The 20,063-nt window shown below is 38.6% G+C and overlaps 1 protein-coding gene across 4 annotated transcripts in view; it reads left to right on the top strand.

Moving 5' to 3' along the window:
- Positions 1-1,041: 1,041 nt before the first annotated feature.
- EIF5B (eukaryotic translation initiation factor 5B) overlaps positions 1,042-20,063 on the top strand; it is a 36,063-nt gene continuing 17,041 nt past the window's right edge. For 2 of the 4 annotated variants that reach the window (XM_010575732.1, XM_010575735.1), the window contains exons 1-10: positions 1,465-1,584; positions 4,774-4,907; positions 13,333-13,390; positions 14,039-14,164; positions 14,254-14,338; positions 14,737-15,388; positions 15,872-16,092; positions 16,273-16,423; positions 17,990-18,085; positions 19,272-19,358. In XM_010575732.1, the coding sequence (XP_010574034.1) occupies positions 13,368-13,390; positions 14,039-14,164; positions 14,254-14,338; positions 14,737-15,388; positions 15,872-16,092; positions 16,273-16,423; positions 17,990-18,085; positions 19,272-19,358 (1,441 nt within the window). In that variant the 5' untranslated portion in view covers positions 1,465-1,584; positions 4,774-4,907; positions 13,333-13,367. Of the gene's footprint in view, positions 1,289-1,464; positions 1,585-4,773; positions 4,908-13,332; positions 13,391-13,802; positions 13,871-14,038; positions 14,165-14,253; positions 14,339-14,736; positions 15,389-15,871; positions 16,093-16,272; positions 16,424-17,989; positions 18,086-19,271; positions 19,359-20,063 lie in introns of those variants that run through there. The other 2 variants (XM_010575733.1, XM_010575734.1) reach the window with 2 other exon arrangements.

Genomic DNA, 20,063 nt, shown 5'->3' with positions numbered 1-20,063 from the left:
CCCGCGGGCGGCGGTGCGGAAGGGGAGGCTGGTGGCCGCGCAGGAGAAGCTTGGCCCTCGGCGCGGGAGCCGCTGCGTTGCCGGCGCCGTCTCAGCGCTCCCTCCGAAAGGCGATTACTTCAGCCTGAGCCTCGCCCGGCTCCTGGGGCAGCTTGTCCGGGAGCAGGCAGGGACGGAGGGCCGCTGGTTGCGAGCGCGGATCTCGGCTGTCAGCTCAAAAGAGCTGCCTGGTTCAGTTGCAGTGCCTGAAGAGCGTGTGTTCCGTTGGTTTGGGGTTTTTTTTTAAATTTTATGTTTTTTTCTTTAACGGGAGACAGCACTGTAGATCACACTATAACTTAGTGATTTCTGTATGTTTGTTAAACGCAGATATTTTAGTGGCTGGAGGGTAAGAGGATCACTTCTACAGTTATGTGCGTATCTTCTTGGATACTGCCCCATCTGTGAACTTTTTTTGTGTGTAAGAGATTCTTATAATGGCAGCTATATTGACCATATGGAACACCGAATAACATATATATGCTAGCAGCAGAAAAGATGTTGTTCCTTGTCACTATAAAGCAATAAATACAAAAATGCAGTCAATTTGGAGAATGTTTTTAGTTGTTAATACTGACAAGGAGTTAAATGAAAACTGACATCTTAAAATCTGTATGAACTGGAAACTACAACTTTTTTTCCTGACCTAGACTGCTCATTTTGTGTATCTTTTTTGAGTCGTTAAGTGTTTCTCTTACGAAAGTACTCCCTATGGTGGCTATTTCACAAAATACTGTTTCCTCTCTGACGTTTCTTATAGCTACATGTGTATTGCATTAAGGTGTTGACGTTAGTGACTTAAGATTGTTACCCTTAACCAGGTTAGGGTGTAAACTGTTATAGTTTCTCTAGTCTTTTCTGGGTAATGAGTATTTTGCTAGCAAAGTATTTTGCTTGTCTGACTATTTTCCCTCACACCTTTTGCTGTACCAGGTATGCTGCTTTGTAGTGTCTGTTGTTAATCAGCTTGTTTCACCGGCTGTGTTTCACAGGTGTATCCTGGGAGCAGCTCTGGTGAGGAGATGAGTCAAGTGCGATATCAAAAAGAGGAGGGAAGGGTTGGATCTTTGTGCTCTAAAGGGAAAAAAGGCCTACTGCTCATCTTTCTACCTGGTGTGGTAGATGCCAGAATCATGTAGAAGCCTTCGGGTACTGAAGCACTGCTGCTCAGGGCTCTTCCAGTGACAGCGGCTGGTGTGCAGGGGACGCTTTGAGAGTCTTGATGCCTGATGGATACCTTGTTCTCTTTGTGTGTATCTGCATGCATTTCTTTGTGTCAGTAAATTACTGAACATGGGCCTTTCTTGGGTACTATGCACAAAATCTCATTTATGTCTAAAAAATGGAAGCATAACTTAAGAGAGGCCAAGAATTTATTGTTAGAGTAATTGAAATCCTAAGAGCCTAATGATTACTAATTCAGATCCAATTGTTACAAAAAAAAGAAAGCGCAATAACACAGTTAAAGTAGTTGCACTCACCGTCTCACTGCTGCTCTGAGTCCTGAGGTCAGTGGTTTCATCCTGGTGGTGGTGAGCTGTTACGGTGAGTTGTCAGCGTCGGGTGTCCTTCACAAGGAGCAATATGATTGTTCGTGTTGATGGCTTCATTTTCCTCACTCTAGGATCCACTTGAGATCATTTTTATATGCTTGCTAATGTGCTTGTGTGCCTTTGCTCTTCATTGGTTTGCAGCTCCATGTTACATCCAAATATGTAAAAGGCACTATATAGTAGATACTACTTCTTCCTTGTTTGTTAGCCCTAAAACCAGTTTTGTCCAGGTCTGCATTTCTCTTAGCTGACCGCTGGTGAGTTGTGGGGTGTCCAGTGCCGAGTCCTGTAGAAGTCATCTCTGTTTATCCCGTGCCTGCGCACCTCTCCACTGCATCCTGTCTCTCCACTTCTCAAGGCCTCTGCTACCATACCAGGCCTGTATTTCTCTATGCTATGTCATTGTTGTAGAGTTGTGAATATCTCATTCTATACAGAGTAACTGCTTGTTACTGCTGTCTATATGAAACTGGTTGCAGCATGCCTGCGTAAACAAAAGTAGAACCAATTAGGCATAGGCACCTGGTCAATCAGAGAAATTGCTGTCACAGCTAAATCAAGTGACAGTTGCAGGCAGGTCAAGAAAAGTTCAGCCAAAGTAAGCCTGACAGGCTTTAGCCCTAAGGCCTTGCAAATGCAGTACAGAGCTTATGGACTGCTACTAGCAGTGGCAATACTGTGTTACAGGGCTACACAGTTATATGGCAATGGGAGGGGTGATGTGGAAGAAGAATTCAAACAGATGTGAGTTTGAGAAGAAGGGTGGGATGGTTTTGTAGAAGGGACTTTGAGGGGTATGGGAGTGAGGATGGACCTGGAAGGCCAGTGATGTTTTGGAATAGGCTCTGTCTGCAGAGGTACTGTCATCATCTCGTGGTGTTGGTTCTAAGTGACACCCCTGTGAATGTCAAGTTCCCTCAGGGGAGAGGCTGTATCGCGTATTTGCATCCGTAGCTTGAAGTTGGGCTTCAACGTCTCCCATCAGTCTCCCTTCCATTCCCAGTAGAGTGAGAGAGGAGTGGCGCCGTGTAATCAAAGGCTTCCAGTCGGTTTTGCCTCCTGCATCTTCAGTTCTGTGCTATGCAGTATTACTTGTTTCCTCCTCCTTTTCCTCTCTCCTTCCCCAACAATTATGTTACAGATACAATTCCTTGCATCCCTTTTGGCTGCAGCTCCCAAAGCATGTGGCAGCTCGCGGACATAACTTGCAGTGCAGAGGAAGCATGTGGGAAGATGCAGGTGGTATGTCTGTGTTGTGAATATTGGTTTGAGAATTGATGTGACAGGAAGGAGATTTTCTGCTTGTCTTCTGACATACTGAGACAAGTTACGGAAGGTTCAAGTCATCTTTACTCTGCTTTTCTCCCCTCGCCCCCATTGCTTTGACTTCTGTTGTGTAGTTTCCTCCTGCCTTGTTTCTGCTGAGTACAGTAGAGGTCATACTGATAAGTATTGATATATGTCCAGGAAGTGTGCTGGTAAAAGAGGGTGAGGATGAATTCTGTCATGGGAACAGGGTCTAAGTACATAGGGAAAAAAGACCCTGTGCAAGATGGTAACTATGGTGAGCAGGGAAAGAATGGGAATGCAGGACTGTTGTCCATTATGAATATAGATTGCTACCTGAACAGATACACCTACAAATCTGTTTCTACTATACCAGTGACTCTGTTATACTCCTCTGGAACTATTATTGACTCCTGCCGCTTAATTGCTGTGCATCTGTCGGTGAAGAACATATTTATTTAGAATGGTCAGATACATGGTCACTGCAGGAAAAACTCCATGTGGTGTGTTAGAGGGGTGCTTTGTAAAGGTGGAGAGTGTCTTGGGTCATAAATAGCTCCTAAGCCATATGGAAGTTGCTTTAATTGTTTCCTCTTTGGAATTTTTATGGTTGTGTTGATCACTCATTTTCAAATGAAACTTCATAGCAAATCCCTCAATAAAAATATGAGGCATCTGAATTTTCAGGCTTTCCTAATGGAAGAGTAGGTGTTCTGATGTGTAGTCTAGCTCCTCCTGGGAGTGATGTGTTATGCTTTGGTTCTTGGACAGAGCCGTAATGGCAGGAGGTATGTCGTGGTTCTACCCTGCTGTCTTTGTGAATTTAGTATAGGATTTTTTTTTTACGTGTGTGGGAAGAAAGGCTGTTTTAAGCTACAGAACTGTGCTTTGAATTCAAGCCTCAAACTGCTGCTGTAGATTTCCAAATAAGTGTGCTATATGCTGCATGTTACAAATTATTTTCTGCCTGGGATATGGATCTTTCCCCTTGATGGTGTTAGCTTTTCATGTGTTTTTCCTCTTCTCCCAGCTTTAAGTCATCTTCCTCTTCTCTTGGTAGTTTTCCTTAGCTTCCAGTAGGTAGTCTTTAGGTGTGTTTATTCTTGTGCCCTTTAATATTGTGAACTCTTGCCTAGGCATACCACTCTGATCATTCATGCATATTGCTTTAAAAGTTACAGGTGCCAGCTGTGATTCTGTAGCCAAGAGTGAACACTGCTGCTAAAATAAGACTTATAGCGCTGTTGCTGATGCTATATATTGCTTTCTCTTCTGCAAATTAAATTGTTGGCATTGTCTACTAGTTGTTCTGTTTGGCTTCTTTTTATTAGTGTGTGAAGTGAAGTCATCTTAATGTTGTGTAGGAAAGTTCTGTGAAGGCTAGAAAGCCTATGAACACCTGTGGTTCAGAAACATTCTGTACACCAGAAAATTTACAATAACTGTCTCTATCTGCTTCTCAAAAACATTTCCACAAGCAAAGCTTTCTGCAGCTCCATCAAGGAGAACAGCTGATAAACCCTTGAAATCCCTGTTTTGCAAATCTCATCTGGATGATGCCATGGTTTTGTATTGAAAGATGGAGTAAAACAATGCAAAATAATTTCTCTGTTACAGAAATTTATTGGGTTTTTTTCTATGCAAATGTGTATTTCTGTTCCCCCCCAAACCTATAGTTTTTACCACAGGCATTTCATATCTATAAGAAAACTTTTTTCATACATTTGTTGGATTTTTTTTTTAAGCAAAGCATCATTGTGAAAAGAGTGTAAGGATCTTCAAATATTTGCGGTAATGGCAACATAAACTAAAAAGCACCGCAGTACATGAAGTAGGTTGTTAGAAGCTTTTCTTGTCGAAATCTTGATTCTCTTCATCTGTTACCTTCATGAAGGCATCTGAACCTTATCTATACTGCTTATGAAAAGTATGAAAATAGTATGTTGCAAGCCAGCAGGAATTGCAGAAACTTTTCTTTCAGTTCTCTGAAGCTCTCTGGAAAACCTCGCTCAGAATAGAAGGTTTATGGTAAGTTAAACTTTGCTGTTGTTGTTGACACTCATAATATCAAGCCAGACAAGCTGACAGCTCTACATACCTTTGCCAGTTTTAATTGCATTAGTACTGTCATGTCTTTCTGACTCTGCGCTCATGTGTGTTGCTCTCCATTTGTTCTGTACTCTTCATCACTTAAAAGCTGCCTAGGAGTGAAGGTTACAGTTCTGGACAAAATCTCTGGTTTAGTAACTTTCAACGCTTGTGTAATATTCCTTTTCCTCCTCCTTCTGATTCCCTCCACAAAACAGTCCCTGAGACTGGTAGAGAAAGTAATTATTTGTACACATAATTTATGTGCAGAAAAATTAATTCAGTCATTAAGTTTGGCTTGCTTAAAGAGTACAGTGCAGTCTAGTGGGTGTTCTGGTCTGAAAGCAGTTGGTATCTTATGGAAGATGTGTGTTTTGATGATCCTGGTGCTTACAGCACTGATGACTTATTCTTCCCGTATGTGTTTTTTTTTTTTCTTTTTCTTTTACAATAGCCTAGTGGAGATTTTAAACGTGAATCTTCTTTCTTTAGATACACACTGTAAGGTGAAGTATTGGTTTTTACTATAGTTAGTGTAGGTGGGCATCCTTTGCTCTTCAGGATTATAGACAATCAAAAATGTATTTTATGAAGTGTTCTAAATGGTATTTTTGTGATGTATTTTCATTTTATACAATGAGAAATACATAGGATATGGAAGTTGTGAAACACTGGATTTGGAGGTAATTTCTGTCATCTTTACACATTTTCTAAACAAACAAAACCCAAAAGAACTAGTCTAGGGAAGACCAAATGCTAGTTCTTTACTTAGTGTTTCATATTCCATGCTTTTAGTCATCTTGTTCTCTTGGGATGTAACCACTTAAACTGAACCTTGAAGAACTGCTTTCATCCAGAGCTCTGTGTTGCCAGCTACTAGCCACAAAAGAAACTTTTTATCTTGAAGTTTTGCTATATCTTTTTTTAAATGGGAATTTTAGATTGTGGTGAGCTTTTTTCTTTTTTCTTCTTCTTTTTTTTTTTTTTTTTAATCTGAGTTGTATAAAGGCAAATTTCTGTTTTTTTCTAGAATCTATTGGGGTTAAAAGTTATGTTTTCTATGCCTTTTTTTAGAAGGTTTTCCTTAGCTGATAGTTATTCTATCCTTCTTTTTCCCCAGCCAAACTTGAAAGAGAAGGCATGACTCTTTAATATTAAAAATGGAATCATTGTCTTGGGAGCCTGAATAAAAAGCAATTACCCTTTTAGTCAAATTTTACTTCCTTGCTGTCTCATGTAATTAGGTAGCTTCACCAGCTTCCTTCATCTTACTAGGGAAAAACAGCTAAGGTGTAGTTTCACATCACACTTAATTCAGTTGAGCTGTCAGTTGTTTCAAACCTTGTGGTCTTTCTTACTCTTGCTGTCCCCAGCTGCATGCTGTAACTGCTTCCATTGCACTGGATTCAATGCTTATGTGCCCACAGTACAACTCCAGTGTGTGATTTGATCTGCCACCAAAAAAGCGTTTTCTGCAAGGACTTGTGGCCACAGGATTGCCTGAGCTGATGAGAGGGGAAAGTGTTGCTGGGAATGGGGAAGGAAGTCACTTCTCCCTTCCCCTACCCCATAGTTTGAGGAAGAGGCAAGGGGAGGGTGGCCTTTTTCTGGGGGTGTGTTTTTTTTTTTTTTTTTTTTTTTTTTTTAAAGCTGCTGTTGGCTGTAGTGGTGGGTTGCATAGCTGCTGCTCATGTGAACACTCCTTCACTTCTTGGGCTAAGGAAGGCATGCAGTTCATGCTTTCCTGAATTTCAGGCTGTCTCTGGCATATGTAATTTAAATATTTTCAGCAGGAAAAACAAGGTGGCTGCTTCTACACTAAAAAGTTTGTGGTGTTCATGTTCTTTGATAGGTAAGAATGAGAAAAAGGCCACGGCTTTGTTTTCATATTTTTAATAGCCTTGCTGAGCCAGCAGATGCTTGCATTTTCAATTTCATAACCCACTTAAAGAACAAGTTAGTGGTGCGTGGTTTTGAACATTTAAATAATTACTTCCAAACTGATTTATCTTCTGTAGCATTTTAAACTAGTTGTTCTAAAAGAACTTTTTTTGGAAGACAGAATGCCAATTTATCTTAATACCTACAAGTAAAACCAACTACAAATATGCCATTCAGCATTGGTAACTTGCTAAGTTTGCATAAGCTTGTATTTAGAAATGCATCCTTATTACTGGGCTTATGACCCACATATACAGGGGATGGGTAAGGTGCTGTAGGGGAATAATGGTAAAGAGCTGTCTAAAAGCATTAGTTTCAGTTGCTCTAAAACTATTGCAAAACTAAACACATGGAAACAGATGGTTCAGCTTCTTTTCAGTCTTTTTGAAGTTCAAGGGCTTTTTTTTTTTTTTTTTTTTTAAGCAAAAGAACATGACTTAATGACAGTGATGTTCCTTTGAAGGTGGTTAGAAGAGCTGGTGTCATGTAAATGATGAAATATCTCCAAAGTTGCCTCGGCAAAAATGAGTCTTCTGATTATGTAGGAATGTGGGCAGTGAGTTCACAGTAGTGATGCAACTTTCTTGCTGTGTGGACTTACTGACTCTTCTGCTTCATGCACGTGAATGTGTGTGGGGGTTTTTTTGTCTGTTTTTAATTGTACAGTGTTTTCTGACATTTGAACTTTATCTTCACAGAGACAGCTTAAAACCAATCCAAACTAAAATATTTTTAGTGTAATTTGACTTAGCTTGTTATCTCAGTTAGCTGTAAGATGAAGGCAAGCTTTAGTAATCATATTTATGTCGGTCAGTGCAGTGGATCAAAAAGTACTTGTAATCTTTGAGTTTGCATGTATCCTTTAGTTTTGGTTTCAGCAGGAGAGTGTTATCCTGTTGGCTTTGTTTGCAAAACTGGATGTTGGATTTCCAGTAGTTACGGCCGCCGTCTCATTTTAAGCTGAATTCTTCCATTTAATTTCTGCAGTTTCATTTAACTAATTTCAGTAGAGTGAAATCGATATAAATGAGGGCAACTCAGCTCCTTTGTATACTGATAATTAATCCTGCTGCTCTACTCTTTCAGTTCATGTATGGATTAATAGTTTCCTTTGCTCTTTATCTTACTGCTGCCTAGTCAGGATGCCATCTCTGTCACATGTAGACGCATGGTGCCTATTTATAATGAAATTTTGCCCTGTGTTTGGGGCTATGTAATGTAGGTACTATAACAAGTGTGGTCTTAGGAAAGAGCATGAGGAAAACATGCATGTTTGCTGGTGGTTCTGCTAATATAATATGCCTCTTATCAAAGAGTACCTGTGAAATGCTATTGGTGTCAGTTGGCTTGCAAGGCTGCGTCCTTCACTAGAACCTGCATGGAAAGCTGGAGGAGCTTGTTTGGCAAGGAAGGCAGTTACGCATTTCAGCTGCAGAAGTTCACCGAGCAAAGAAAAATGCTAAAAGTCTGTTGACTCTTATTTCTATAGCTGTAGTCCTGTCTTCCCCACATTTGGCCATGTTTTCCAGGGCAATGTCCAGGAAGTCTTTCAAGTTTCGATGCCTAGATGTGTCTGTTACAGAGATTATATTGCATGCAGTATCTGTCCTTAGTATGGAAGCTTCACACTGTGAAAATCCCTAGTGATGAATGTATGAACTATGCCAGTACTTGGAGTCATTTTTTTAACCTTCCATGTAAGAGAGAGGTGATAGATAATTAAACTGTACTTGTAACTATTCTGAAATACTGTTAGGAAGCTCTGATGGTTTTTATTTTATTTCAGAATTGTAAGTTTAAATTTTGATTTGTAGCGTGACAACTTTTGCTCTGGTGAAATACGCACTAATTAACATCTGTAATATCCTAGACTGCAAAAGAAAAGGTAAAACTTCAAACTTCAAAAATACATCTTGCTAATTGTGCTAAGTGTTAGAAACTATGAAACTTAAAATGTAAAGTGTTTGTAAGCAAAATGGCAAAGCATGCCCTTAAAAGACTAAAGAAAATGCTAGTATGTGGAAACTAGGATTAAGGTAAGCTTGAACATCTGTAAATCAAAGTTTGTGTTAGGATGAACTCTGGCTTCATGATGGCTTCCATAGGGAATTTCTAGGTTCTGGCTGTTGCAGGCCATTGCATCAGAAAAAGAACTTGCTCCAAAACTGTGCTTGTTTCTCAGGTTTTAAAGGACCTTCACCACCCATCCCCCCCCCCCCAAAAAGCCCCATGCCTTTAAGGTACGTGCTATTTTAGTGGGGTTTTTTTTTCAGCAGATGCTATGTAATAGCTGGGGGGTTTTCTGTGTGTGTGGTGTTTCCCCCCCCCCCCGGGTTTCTAGTCTTAAATACTGTTTCCTTGCTGTACTAGCAAGAGAAACACTGCGATGTTTTTTCTACAGACCATGCATCTATTAGTCACGAGGTTTTTCCACTTTTCTGACTCAATAGCTTGCAACTGTGTGGGATCTTATAAGTAGGAGAGCTACTGGCCATCTTTTTACATCTGACTGAGCAGCGGTAGGTGACAGCTCTTCATTTATTTCCTAACTCTGCTTTAATCTTCACACTGGAAATGTTTCATATGTTCTCTAATAGGCAGGATTTGGGATTGTAGCTTTATTTGTCACTGGTTTTGCTTAACATGTAACACCAAGTAGTTTAGCTTGTGTTTTAGACTTTTCACTTTCTGTCACTGGCCTGATTTGATGCTTTGATTGCATGAGAGATGTTGAATTTCCTTTGTTGCCTATGCCTGTCTTAAAAATCTCCAAACACTTACTTGGGATGATCTGGGTATATTTAATCCTGGTTTTGTACAGAATGGTGTGCTAACACAGCATTTAACTAGTGACCTAGTGAATATTTAGGAATCTATTCATAAGTGGCTTTCCCTATGGAATGCAGGTTTTCAGTAGTCTTCACAGACAACTTTTACTGGGAGCCTTTTGGGCAACAGATGATTTCTTAATCTCATTTCTAGGGCAGTAAGGTCAATATTTTTCAGTATAATGTATGTGAATGTTTCTGTATGCTACTTTTAAAATGCTCTGGAATATTTTGAAGTCTTGTATTGCTGTAATCCTGCTTAAATGGCAAAAGGCAGTGAACTTGTGTAGGGGAAATGTAGAGCACTTTTTTTTTTAATCAGTGATAGAATTCTAAAGATAAATAGTTTTGCTTGGATCTGAAATGTGGAGATCTCTACATACTTGTTATTGATTATTGCCATCTCCTTTAATTAGCGTGACTGCTGTGTCTTCTACTGCTGCATAGTTTTGCCCTGTATTAGGCACAGACCTCTGTGGAGGAATGTCTGCAGCCATTTAATGTTTTGAAAATTGCTTGTTTTGGTTTGTGTGTGAAGTACACACACCGAACTTTTGCTGTCGCTTACTGCATTGAAATGCTGTTTTAGCAATATTGGAACTCTTTTCATATCTGGCAGCAAAAATAGGGGCTGGAATCAAAAGTACGTGAATAAGAAAGGTGGCTCAGCCTTCATTTCTGAAAGGGAGACAAAAGAGAATCAGGGTCATAACCCCTTCTCAGCAGTGCAGTAGCACTTTGCTTTCAGCTTCATGCTTTCCAGACCTCCTTGAGCCTCTTGTGCTGGGGAAACATGGGACTGGTTATCTTGGTGTGTGAACCTGATCGACAGCAAGCCTCCTTTGAGTCCAAAGCATTGAGCTTGAATGGCCTAAGGTAGTGAGGCTGCAAATATGAAGCCTTCATGCAAAAGCAGTTCAAGGTCAGAATTGAAAACTGAGCATACTGGTGCTTTCAGGTTCCTGTATCAGGCACTCTTAAGAGTTGGGGTTAGGACCCTTGTAAAGCCTGAATGGAGGGGCAAGAGAGGCTGTGTGGAGACCTTTTGGAGGACTTGGGGGAGGAGGATGTTCCTGCAAGAGTGTTTGGGTTTCTGAAACATGGGACTGCTTAAAAAAGTTGACAGGAAAAAGTTCCTAGGTGTATCTTCCAATGCCAATAGGAAAGAAGCTCTCCTGTTATGTATCTAAGTGCAGCGTGTTCCTTATGACATAAGAATCTCTCAGGAAGGGAGGGAGCATACATTCTCAGTCTTCTTTTCAACTTTCTTTTATTATGAAATCCTAGTGGAATATTGTTAGAGTTTTAAAAGGTAAGGAAATTCAAAGTCAGCATGGGAATAACCTCTTAGTAATGGAAGCCATTATTTGAATTCCTTGGCTTTCCAATGATATTCTTGCTTTTTGGTTCTTAAGAAGAATTATAACTGTATATATTGCTGTATATACAAGTGCAGCCTTAATTTTACTTTTTTTTTTTACTTCATCGAGGCTCAAATGTTTGAAGCCTGCTGTGTCACTTCTTAGTAAGTAGAAATGTAGCGGAAAGTATAGATTTCTTGGAAACCATTGACTGTTAAGCACTGGAAGCCAAGGTTGGAAAGACTCTTCTACTATGCCACTGTTGTGACAGCTGAACAGTCTTCATTATTATTCCTAAACTGTTCTTCCTGGTGGGTGTTAAAGCTTAATGTCTATGAATTAGTTTTTTCAGTTTTTGATTTGAGAGATTTTTTTCTCCAAAGAAGTTTTCTTCTTCAAGGTTCAGTTGAAGTGGGTTGATTTAAAAACAAATAAACCCCCACCCCCTTAAAGCCTGGATCCTGGAAAACAGAAGGTACCATAAGCATCCTCTTTTGCTAGCAGCATAAAACCCATGTATTTTATGTTTGGGCATAACTTTCTGCAAAGTTGCAATTTCAGAAGTCAGTCTTGAGAATATTCCTGTAAAATACAAGCTGTTTAAAGGCTTGGTTCTTTAATATCACTACAACCATATGGTTAAGATCCTGTAGTAGTGGGAGCGGTACAGCCATGGAATAAGTAGTAGTGAAGCTTATATTTTGGTCTCTTCAAACTATTTCAAGCTTGGATTTGACTCAATCTTCTCTGTTAACTCCTAGAGTAGAAGGAAATAAGCAAGTGTGCTTAATAAACTGATATGCTGCACTTAATACAAAAAGAAGTGTGAGGGCCTATGTGTGGGCCTAGATGTAATATAGTTAGCCTGACATTAGGGCTTTAACTGTAGGTGTAGAGTTGATTGTTGACATTTTTATTTCAGCTCTCTATGTTACCCCCGGTGCACAGCCAGTTAAAGTGCTTATAAAAACAGCTCTTAAAATTGCCGAAACATCAAGTCAGCTGTTCTTAAGGTGGAAATGGCCAAAAAGTTTATTCTTTCTTCTTCAGGGAGGTGGGGATTGGTTTAGAAATCTTGCATTAACTATTTGAGAGTTACATTTCTTTGAAAAATGTATTACTTATGATGTCAGCACATAAGAAGTACTACTAGGTATATCCAAGGCATGTTTTTTCTTCTCTTGACTAAAAGTAAGTATCTCTGATAATGAAGATGCTGTACAGTGAAGTGTTTCTTTGTGCTGCTTTTTATTTGTATTGTTCAGTCTATATAGAAGAAAATTTAAGACCTTAAAAATACAAATAATCAATCTTCGCCTTTAAAAAAAAAAGGATGTGCATTGTTGCTTACTTGTGCTATTGTGCTTATTTGTGCTATACAGACAGTGTTTAGTGACTTGCTTATGCCAGATATTTGGGATAAAATGGGTTTGTGAATGTCAGCATTCACATAAACTCGTAAAATGATTCTTTTGGCCCTCTCCTTTTGCAAAGTGAAATACAACTTAGACTTACTGAATTTCAGACTCTTTAAAGGAATAAGTATGTACTTGATTTTCTTTATTAATATTCAACTTCTGGGTTTGTAAACTGGCAAGGCTGAAGCTCTGGTAGTTTAGAATTGGCTGATATCTTGGAGGTCCTGAATTTGGAAGAAATTTATTTCCCTTATTTTCTGGATATAGATTCAGGTATTTGGTGGGTCACCCTTTGGCTGGCTAGTCTTAAGTCGGTAATAATAATTAAGACAGTGAAATTGTGAAACAAAGAACAGTTTTCTGCCCACATATCCAAGAGGGAGTTAGATGAGATACTAATAGCATATTGATTAAATGGGTTTTGAAACTTCAAGCTGTGAGGAAAGTAGCATCCTAATATTTGCTACTTTAATAGACCAGTTTTGGTCTGAGTAGCAAAGTTCTAAGTGTGAAGCAGGGAATAGGTAAGTCTCCTTTCTTAAATTTGTATTGTGAGTGTGATTAGGTAGAAAAACCTCTGGACACTAGACATAGTCTTTGCTCAATTCTTGTGGTACAAGTCAAGAAAAAAGTGCATCTGAACTACAACTATTGATAAAGGACAGGAAAAAAGCCACTTCTGCTCACTTGCAGATGAGAGGTTATTTATAGCAAGAAAAGAAAATGCTTTTGAAAGAGAAACTTGATATAATGAAGATCTAATAAGGAAGGATGCATATTGCAGATGCCTTGTGAAACTTCTTTTGGCTTTCTTTAGGTCTGGGAGAGGTAACACAAAGGCAAGTAGTGGAAATGGTTGTGTGCCAACTGCATTGGTATGTTTTATGATCTGCTTTTGAGTCTGGCTAGGGGCTGAATGGTTCTGTGTGACTTCTTTTCTTGAAAGCTAAGAATAAAACTTTTCAGTCTGATGGCAAAGCATAGGTAACTGGTACATCATAAGTTGGAAGCTGTGAAGAACTTCCACTTATTTGCCAAATAAAAGTGGTTCTTAATAGAATTTCCTGGTTACTAAATTGCAAGATTTCTTCTATTTGTGCTTCATTTTTACACTTTCATTGTGGGGGCTGCTTTTCTATCAATAACACTATGATTTGAAGGGTTAAACAATCTATCTTTTGGGGGAACAAAGTGAAACAGTCCAGGTATGTTCTTCCAAGAAGTTTTATCAAATCTCCCATCTAAACTTTTAAAGTCAGTATTGCAAGAACTGAACATATTTTACTGTTCCACCTCCCTTCAAGCAAATGACATGTGTGAAGATTTTTCCTTTTCATCCTACTGGATGGAATAAGGTAATAGTGCATAATGGTTTGTTAAATGTGGTTTTTGCCCCTGCATTGTTTATGTTTTGTGATTGATTTTACATTTTGAAGCTTTTGTTTGTTTTATGCAGATGGCTTCTACTTATGTAAACTTAACGTTTGGACCCTTGATAACGCTGCTTTCCTTTTGCATTTTAGTGCGAAAGATGATATTGATATTGATGCCCTTGCTGCTGAGATAGAAGGTGCAGGAGCTGCAAAGGAGCAAGAGCCTCAGAAATCCAAAGGCAAAAAGAAAAAAGAGAAGAAGAAACAGGATTTTGAGTAAGCTTGGTTTTTTTCTATCTGTCTTATTTTATTCCATTATACAAAAACTCAGTTACTTAAGTACCATAACTTCTTTCTTATTTTAGTGAAGATGATATCCTGAAGGAGCTGGAAGAACTTTCAATAGAGGCACAAGGAGGGAAAGTTGACAGGGAACCTTCTACAGGAAAGGTGAACACTGAAAGGGAGGTGGGCTATTTAATAGGAAATAGTTGAAATATGAGATATCTCTGTCCCAGGAAAGTTCTAGCGTTGTGGTGTAGCTGGAGTTCCTATGTGAAACATGCAGCTAGCATATATTTTTAATTATACTTGATTGTATTTTCATGGTAAAGTCAATTGTGAAAGATTTTACCAGAAGCCATGTCTTCATGCTGATAATTATTCAAAGCCAATCAGAATAAATTTTAGTTGTGGGCTGAGGTGTAGTACACTCAGCAGGAATAGTTATTGCTTTCAGACTTTGTCTTCGATAAAAGAAGTTTTTCTTGACATCTCTGAATGCTACTTCTTAGCTCACAATAGCAAGTGATTTTTCATGGCTGATTATTGAATTGTTTAATTACCAGGTTGAAAATGACAATGAAGAAAGCTTATCAAAACAAGATAAAAAAAGGAAAGGGAAGAGTAAAAAAGCTAATCTGGAAAATGACTATGACAGTGAGGAAGTGGAAGATAAAGATAAAAAATCTAAAAAAACTCAGAAAGCAAGACAAGACATGCTTTCTGGCAGTGATGATGATGATCATGAGACACAGCTTAAGAAAAGCAAAGGGAAAACTCAGAAGTCAAATAAAAAGCATGATCTCTCAGAAGAAGATGAAACTAACATTAAGAAAAGCAAAGACCGTGCAGGGGCAGTGTCTACAGGTGAGAGTGGTGATGAATCAGATGAATTCTCCCAATCTAGAAAAGGACAAAAGAAAAACCAAAAACCAAAGTCCACTCCTGCTGCTGAAAGTGGTGATGATGAAGAAGAACCTTCATTCAAAGTAAAAACAGTGGCTCAGAAGAAGGCAGAAAAAAAAGAACGTGAAAGGAAAAAACGTGAGGAAGAAAAAGCCAAACTGAGGAAGCAGAAAGAGAAGGAAGAATTAGAAGGTGGTAAAGAACCAGCAAAGCCAAAGGAAGCTCAAAAAAAAGCTGAAGGGAAGGCTTCTCCTGAAGTCATGGCAGCCCCTGGCCCTGGGGAGAAAGGAGAGACTCCTGCAGGAGCAGAGGGTTTGTAACATGGTTTCTAAAACTGTAACTTAAACACTGTAGCTTTTGTAAGAGGGCCAAAGAGTTGGCAGGCAGTGAGAATGATTTGGTGCTTTATTCTCAATCTGGAATACTGGACACTTGGTAGCCTTGTCTGCCTCTTTGTGTTCGCTCACATGTGGCTGTTTTTTCTGGCCTGTAGTTTGTTCAGGTACATGGGAAAACAAAAGCCAGGTGGTGAATTCTCATTATGATATATTTTTACAGTTCTGTATTGCAAACATACATTTTTCACTTCCTAGTTATTCTGTTACTTTAAGACTTCAGGCCCTGACTTTGTAACTTAAGAGACAGTATTTTTTTTTTTCATTATGAAGTGCTTATGTAGTAGCCAGTAAAAATGTTCCTCATTTGGTGTTATTTATCATATTTGAAACATTAATTGTATTTAGAATAACTTTAAAATTTTTGGGATCTTTGAATGTATGCCTTTTCTTTCTATAGCTGATGACAATGAGGGGGACAAAAAGAAAAAAGACAAGAAAAAAAAGAAAGGTGAGAAAGAAGAAAAAGAGAAAGAGAAGAAAAAGGGTCCCAGTAAAGCCACGGTTAAAGCTATGCAAGAAGCCTTGGCTAAAATGAAAGAGGAGGAGGAAAGGGCAAAAAGAGAGGAGGAAGAACGCATAAGACGACTGGAGGAACTAGAAGCGAAGCGCAAAGAGGAGGTACTGTGTATCTTACTCTGAGGATAGAATAAAGGAGAGGGTAATCTTAAACTGTACCCTTGCTGGTGCAGTTGGTAGATTAGTCCTTAATATGTTTCTCATCAATAGAATATACACATGGCCAGCTTTTGTGTAAAGCATGCTTTAAAATTTCCACTTTTTTTTTAAACCTTTTTCTAGGAACGATTAGAGCAAGAGAGGAAAGAAAGAAAGAAACAGAAGGAAAAAGAGAGGAAGGAGCGTTTGAAGAAGGAGGGAAAACTTTTAACAAAAGCTCAACGAGAAGCCAGAGCCAGAGCGGAGGCTACTCTTAAACTACTCCAAGCTCAGGGTAAGCAGTAAAGTTTAAAATAATAATAATTAAAAAAAAAAAATAAAAAATCATACTCCTTGTTGCTCTGTGTGTGTTTGTTCTATCTGGAGCTAGGAGGGCAAATACTGAGTAATTCCATGTCAAGCTGCTCTGTTGTCAAGGAAGGCAGTGTGTGTGCCCCCCCCCCCCTTTTTTTTTTAAAGTAGATTTAAATGTCTGTATATTTTAATCTTACACTTTAAATATCCAACTTTTTAATACACTCCACTTGTGGTTTAAAGATGTTAGTTATGGAACTTAGGAAAAATCACTTCTTTCCATTGCTTAGTCCAAACGCCAGGAAAAGCAGATAGGCTGTGCTGTGTATCTTGTAAGACCGGTGATCTAGATCCTTTTGAATTAATTCATGTGCTCGCTTAAGCAAGTGCATTGTTTTGCTTCAAGTTAGCTAGTCCATGGAAACAGTATATTGTCCTCTTGCATTTTCTTCAGGAAAAGGGTATGTAGGAGCTTTCCTGCTTTTCTGTCAAATATAATCTGTTTCCATTGCAATGAGGTAAATGTATCCAATGTATTGTAAGCCCGTATAAGTTCCTGGTAACTTGTTTGTGGTTAAGGAAAGAAATGAATTCCTGAGTGCTGAGTAGCCTTCTTTTTGTATTTGTAGAGAATACCATCTGACACTTTGCTGGTAGGTGGATGTGTAACGGTAGGAATCTCTGTAGCTAGTAAAATGTTTGGAGCTCTTAAACATACACAAAGGCCATTTCCCTTCAGTCCTTGCTGTAGGTATTGGAATCTGTCTATTTGTGTGCTGCCACAAGTGGATTTTTGTCAAATCCACACTGTAAATCACACAGCACCTGAAGGAATTTTGAATGTTTCAGAAGGTGCAGCAGTAATTAAATTATTAATTTGTCTTTGCACCAAACTTCTGTTTTTAATTGAATCCCTTCCAACATTACAGTGCTGTCTTTCTGGTGAGGTGAAGGTGAAGCTGATGAATTGAACCTGGCATTATTTTAATACCTAAAACCATCTATGTTGTTAAAAAAAAACCAAACCAAAACAACCCCAACATTGAGCAAAAGGGAAAATACTATCTAGTGAACAATCTTAAGCTTTTAAGAAGAGCTGTGCCTCTTAACTGTTTCAGATTGTCTGAAAGTAGGATGATTGGCAGACTGGTGTTAAGTCAGTTTTAGCATAACAGACCTTAAATTGACATATGCTTGTTAAACTTGAGGTATGTGTGTTCATGAAATCCTGTATAAGTATGTGATAGCTTTAAACCTGGAGTCTAGGATGAGATTGCTTTTTTGGGCGGGGTGGTATTTTTTTTCCCCCATTATTAATCTAACTTCTTTTTGGGAGCATTCAGAGTATCTGAAGAACTCTACTTTGCTCAAGTTTTGCAGCTTTTGAAAATCAAACTTTTTAAAAAGATAAAATATGCTTTGACCATACTTTCCACTCTTTTCCTTCCCCCACCTTGTGATTTTGGAAAATGTTTCTCATTTAAACCAAAGCTTATGTTTAGTAATTAATCACCTGGATTTTCTTTCTAACAATTCTTTTTTGCAGGTGTTGAAGTGCCATCCAAAGACTCTGTGCCAAAGAAGAGGCCAATATATGAAGACAAAAAGAAAAAGAAGCAGCAGCAGCCCGAAAATAAAGAAGGTGTGGTTTGCGTATAGGGATACTTAATAGATTAGTCACATTTCCGGAAGTGTTTGTGGAATAAATCAGATAATCCTAAACTAATTGTGCTTCAGGGTGCCTGTGAGGTTCTTTTGACACCCCTACCCCCATATGCAAGTGCTGATGTATTAGAATCCTGAAGGCTGCTCACTTAATGCTTTGTTTTACAATCTACTTGGCTGTTATTTTTTTTCCTAACCAGGGTATTTTCTTTAGAATTTCTAAATGTTGGAGATGTGCAGAATGTAAAGGCCTTTTACAAATGTGAGGCTGAATGCTTTGTGTGCATATGTAGGTTAAATACAACGTAGTATAAGTAATAATGACTTGTAATTAAGTCTAAGTTGATGTTGCAGGATGAAAGGGGTTTGATCCTAGTTTTAGTCCTTTTAAGTTGGAGACAATTTTTTTGTTTGTTTGTTTTCTTGTATATAAAAACAGTTTTCAGTTTCCAGGGCATGAATAGTTCAGAGAGCTTGCATGTTTGAAAACTTAGAATTTATTGCACTAGCTAGACATAGAGTGAATGTGTTAGAATTTTTTACTTTTGTGCTTCATGGTTTTCCTGTGGGGTTTTTACTGTGGCTCTTCTCAAGACTATTCCTTAGTTTAAAAAAAACCAAACCCTCCTTGCATAAGGTTGCATTTTGTTTTGGTTTTTTTTTTTTTTTAATTTACCTGTTTTTTACATTCAACATGAGTGTTACGTGGCTACTTACGACTTAAAGAGTGTGTATAAAGAATTGAGAATGGTGCTTATCTGAATTGTATTAGTGTTGGGTTTGTTTTTTTTTTAATATGGAACAGTAGAGCAAGAGTGGGTAGTTCATTAGTATGACTTCATTTTCTCTTGTTTTTTAAAGAAAGTTGTGTTTTTTTAATGTTCAAAAGCAGTGGTAATCCTCTTAGCCGATAACTGACCTATCACACAAATCTATTTAACTGCTTACAAAGCCAAATGCTTTTCATATAAGCCACATGCTCTGACTTTGTTTTAGCTCAGTAAGTGGGAGTTCAGTTAGTTTGGTATTACACAAATTCAGATTTTCTTTACTTGTAACAGCACAACTTAAAAATAGAACTTAAATGTGAAGCTGTATGTCTAACTAAGTTGGTTTGCACTTTGGAAGAATGTAGCAAACAATTTGCTTTTTTGCAATTTCAGAAAGCATGGAGGTAACTTCCCCAGCTGAAGATGCGGTAGAACTGGAAACACCAGTAAAAGAGGAGACTCCTCTTCCAGTAGAGCCAGGTTAGTAGTAACGCTAATAAACTTAAAACACATGAGACTGTGTGGCAGTACTGCATGGTAGGTATCATACCTTGTTGGATGGGGGCTCAGTGGCCATCCTTTCTTGAGGTAGTTGCTGTTTTTTTTCTTTACCTAAGGGAGCAACTGATGGAATTTTATGGAATAAAAAGGCATGAAGCTTCAAAATGAGCGTGTAAAGGTCCCTTATTCTGGGTGAACTCCAGTGTTCAATTGGCTTAGGCAACTATCTCAAATAAACACATTCAGTGCCTTATGATTAGCTCCCTTGACTTTTCATTTGCTTTCTAAAAGGCTGTTTTGTCAGTGGTTAGGAGGGGGCAGGGAGGAAATATGCTGCTTCTGGTATTGATACTGCAGTATTCAGTGATTGTATTCTTGGTTACAAATATTTTGTTTTCACAAGTGCTGAATGCAGTGGATATGGGTTAGCTTGTGAAACTGAGTTTCAGCCTAGCAAGTGATTGTTGCCCTCATTTTTGCCTACACACAGTACTTGTTTTGGCAAAATCGCTTTGTACTGGACTTCTTCCTCAGCAAGGAGATTTTCAATTTCTACCCTTATTCTCAAGTCAGACAAATACTGACAAAATTTCCAGCATTTTGAAAACAAATCTGAATGTGTACTCTAATTCTAGCTTGACTTATCTCTTGAAGGAGCAATTGAGACACCACCCCCCTACCCCC

This window comes from Haliaeetus leucocephalus, unplaced genomic scaffold, assembly GCF_000737465.1.
Source record: "Haliaeetus leucocephalus isolate CR32 unplaced genomic scaffold, Haliaeetus_leucocephalus-4.0 Scaffold495, whole genome shotgun sequence".
In the NCBI taxonomy this organism is placed as follows: Eukaryota; Metazoa; Chordata; class Aves; order Accipitriformes; family Accipitridae; genus Haliaeetus; species Haliaeetus leucocephalus.
This window is presented reverse-complemented; position numbering and strand designations above follow the sequence as displayed.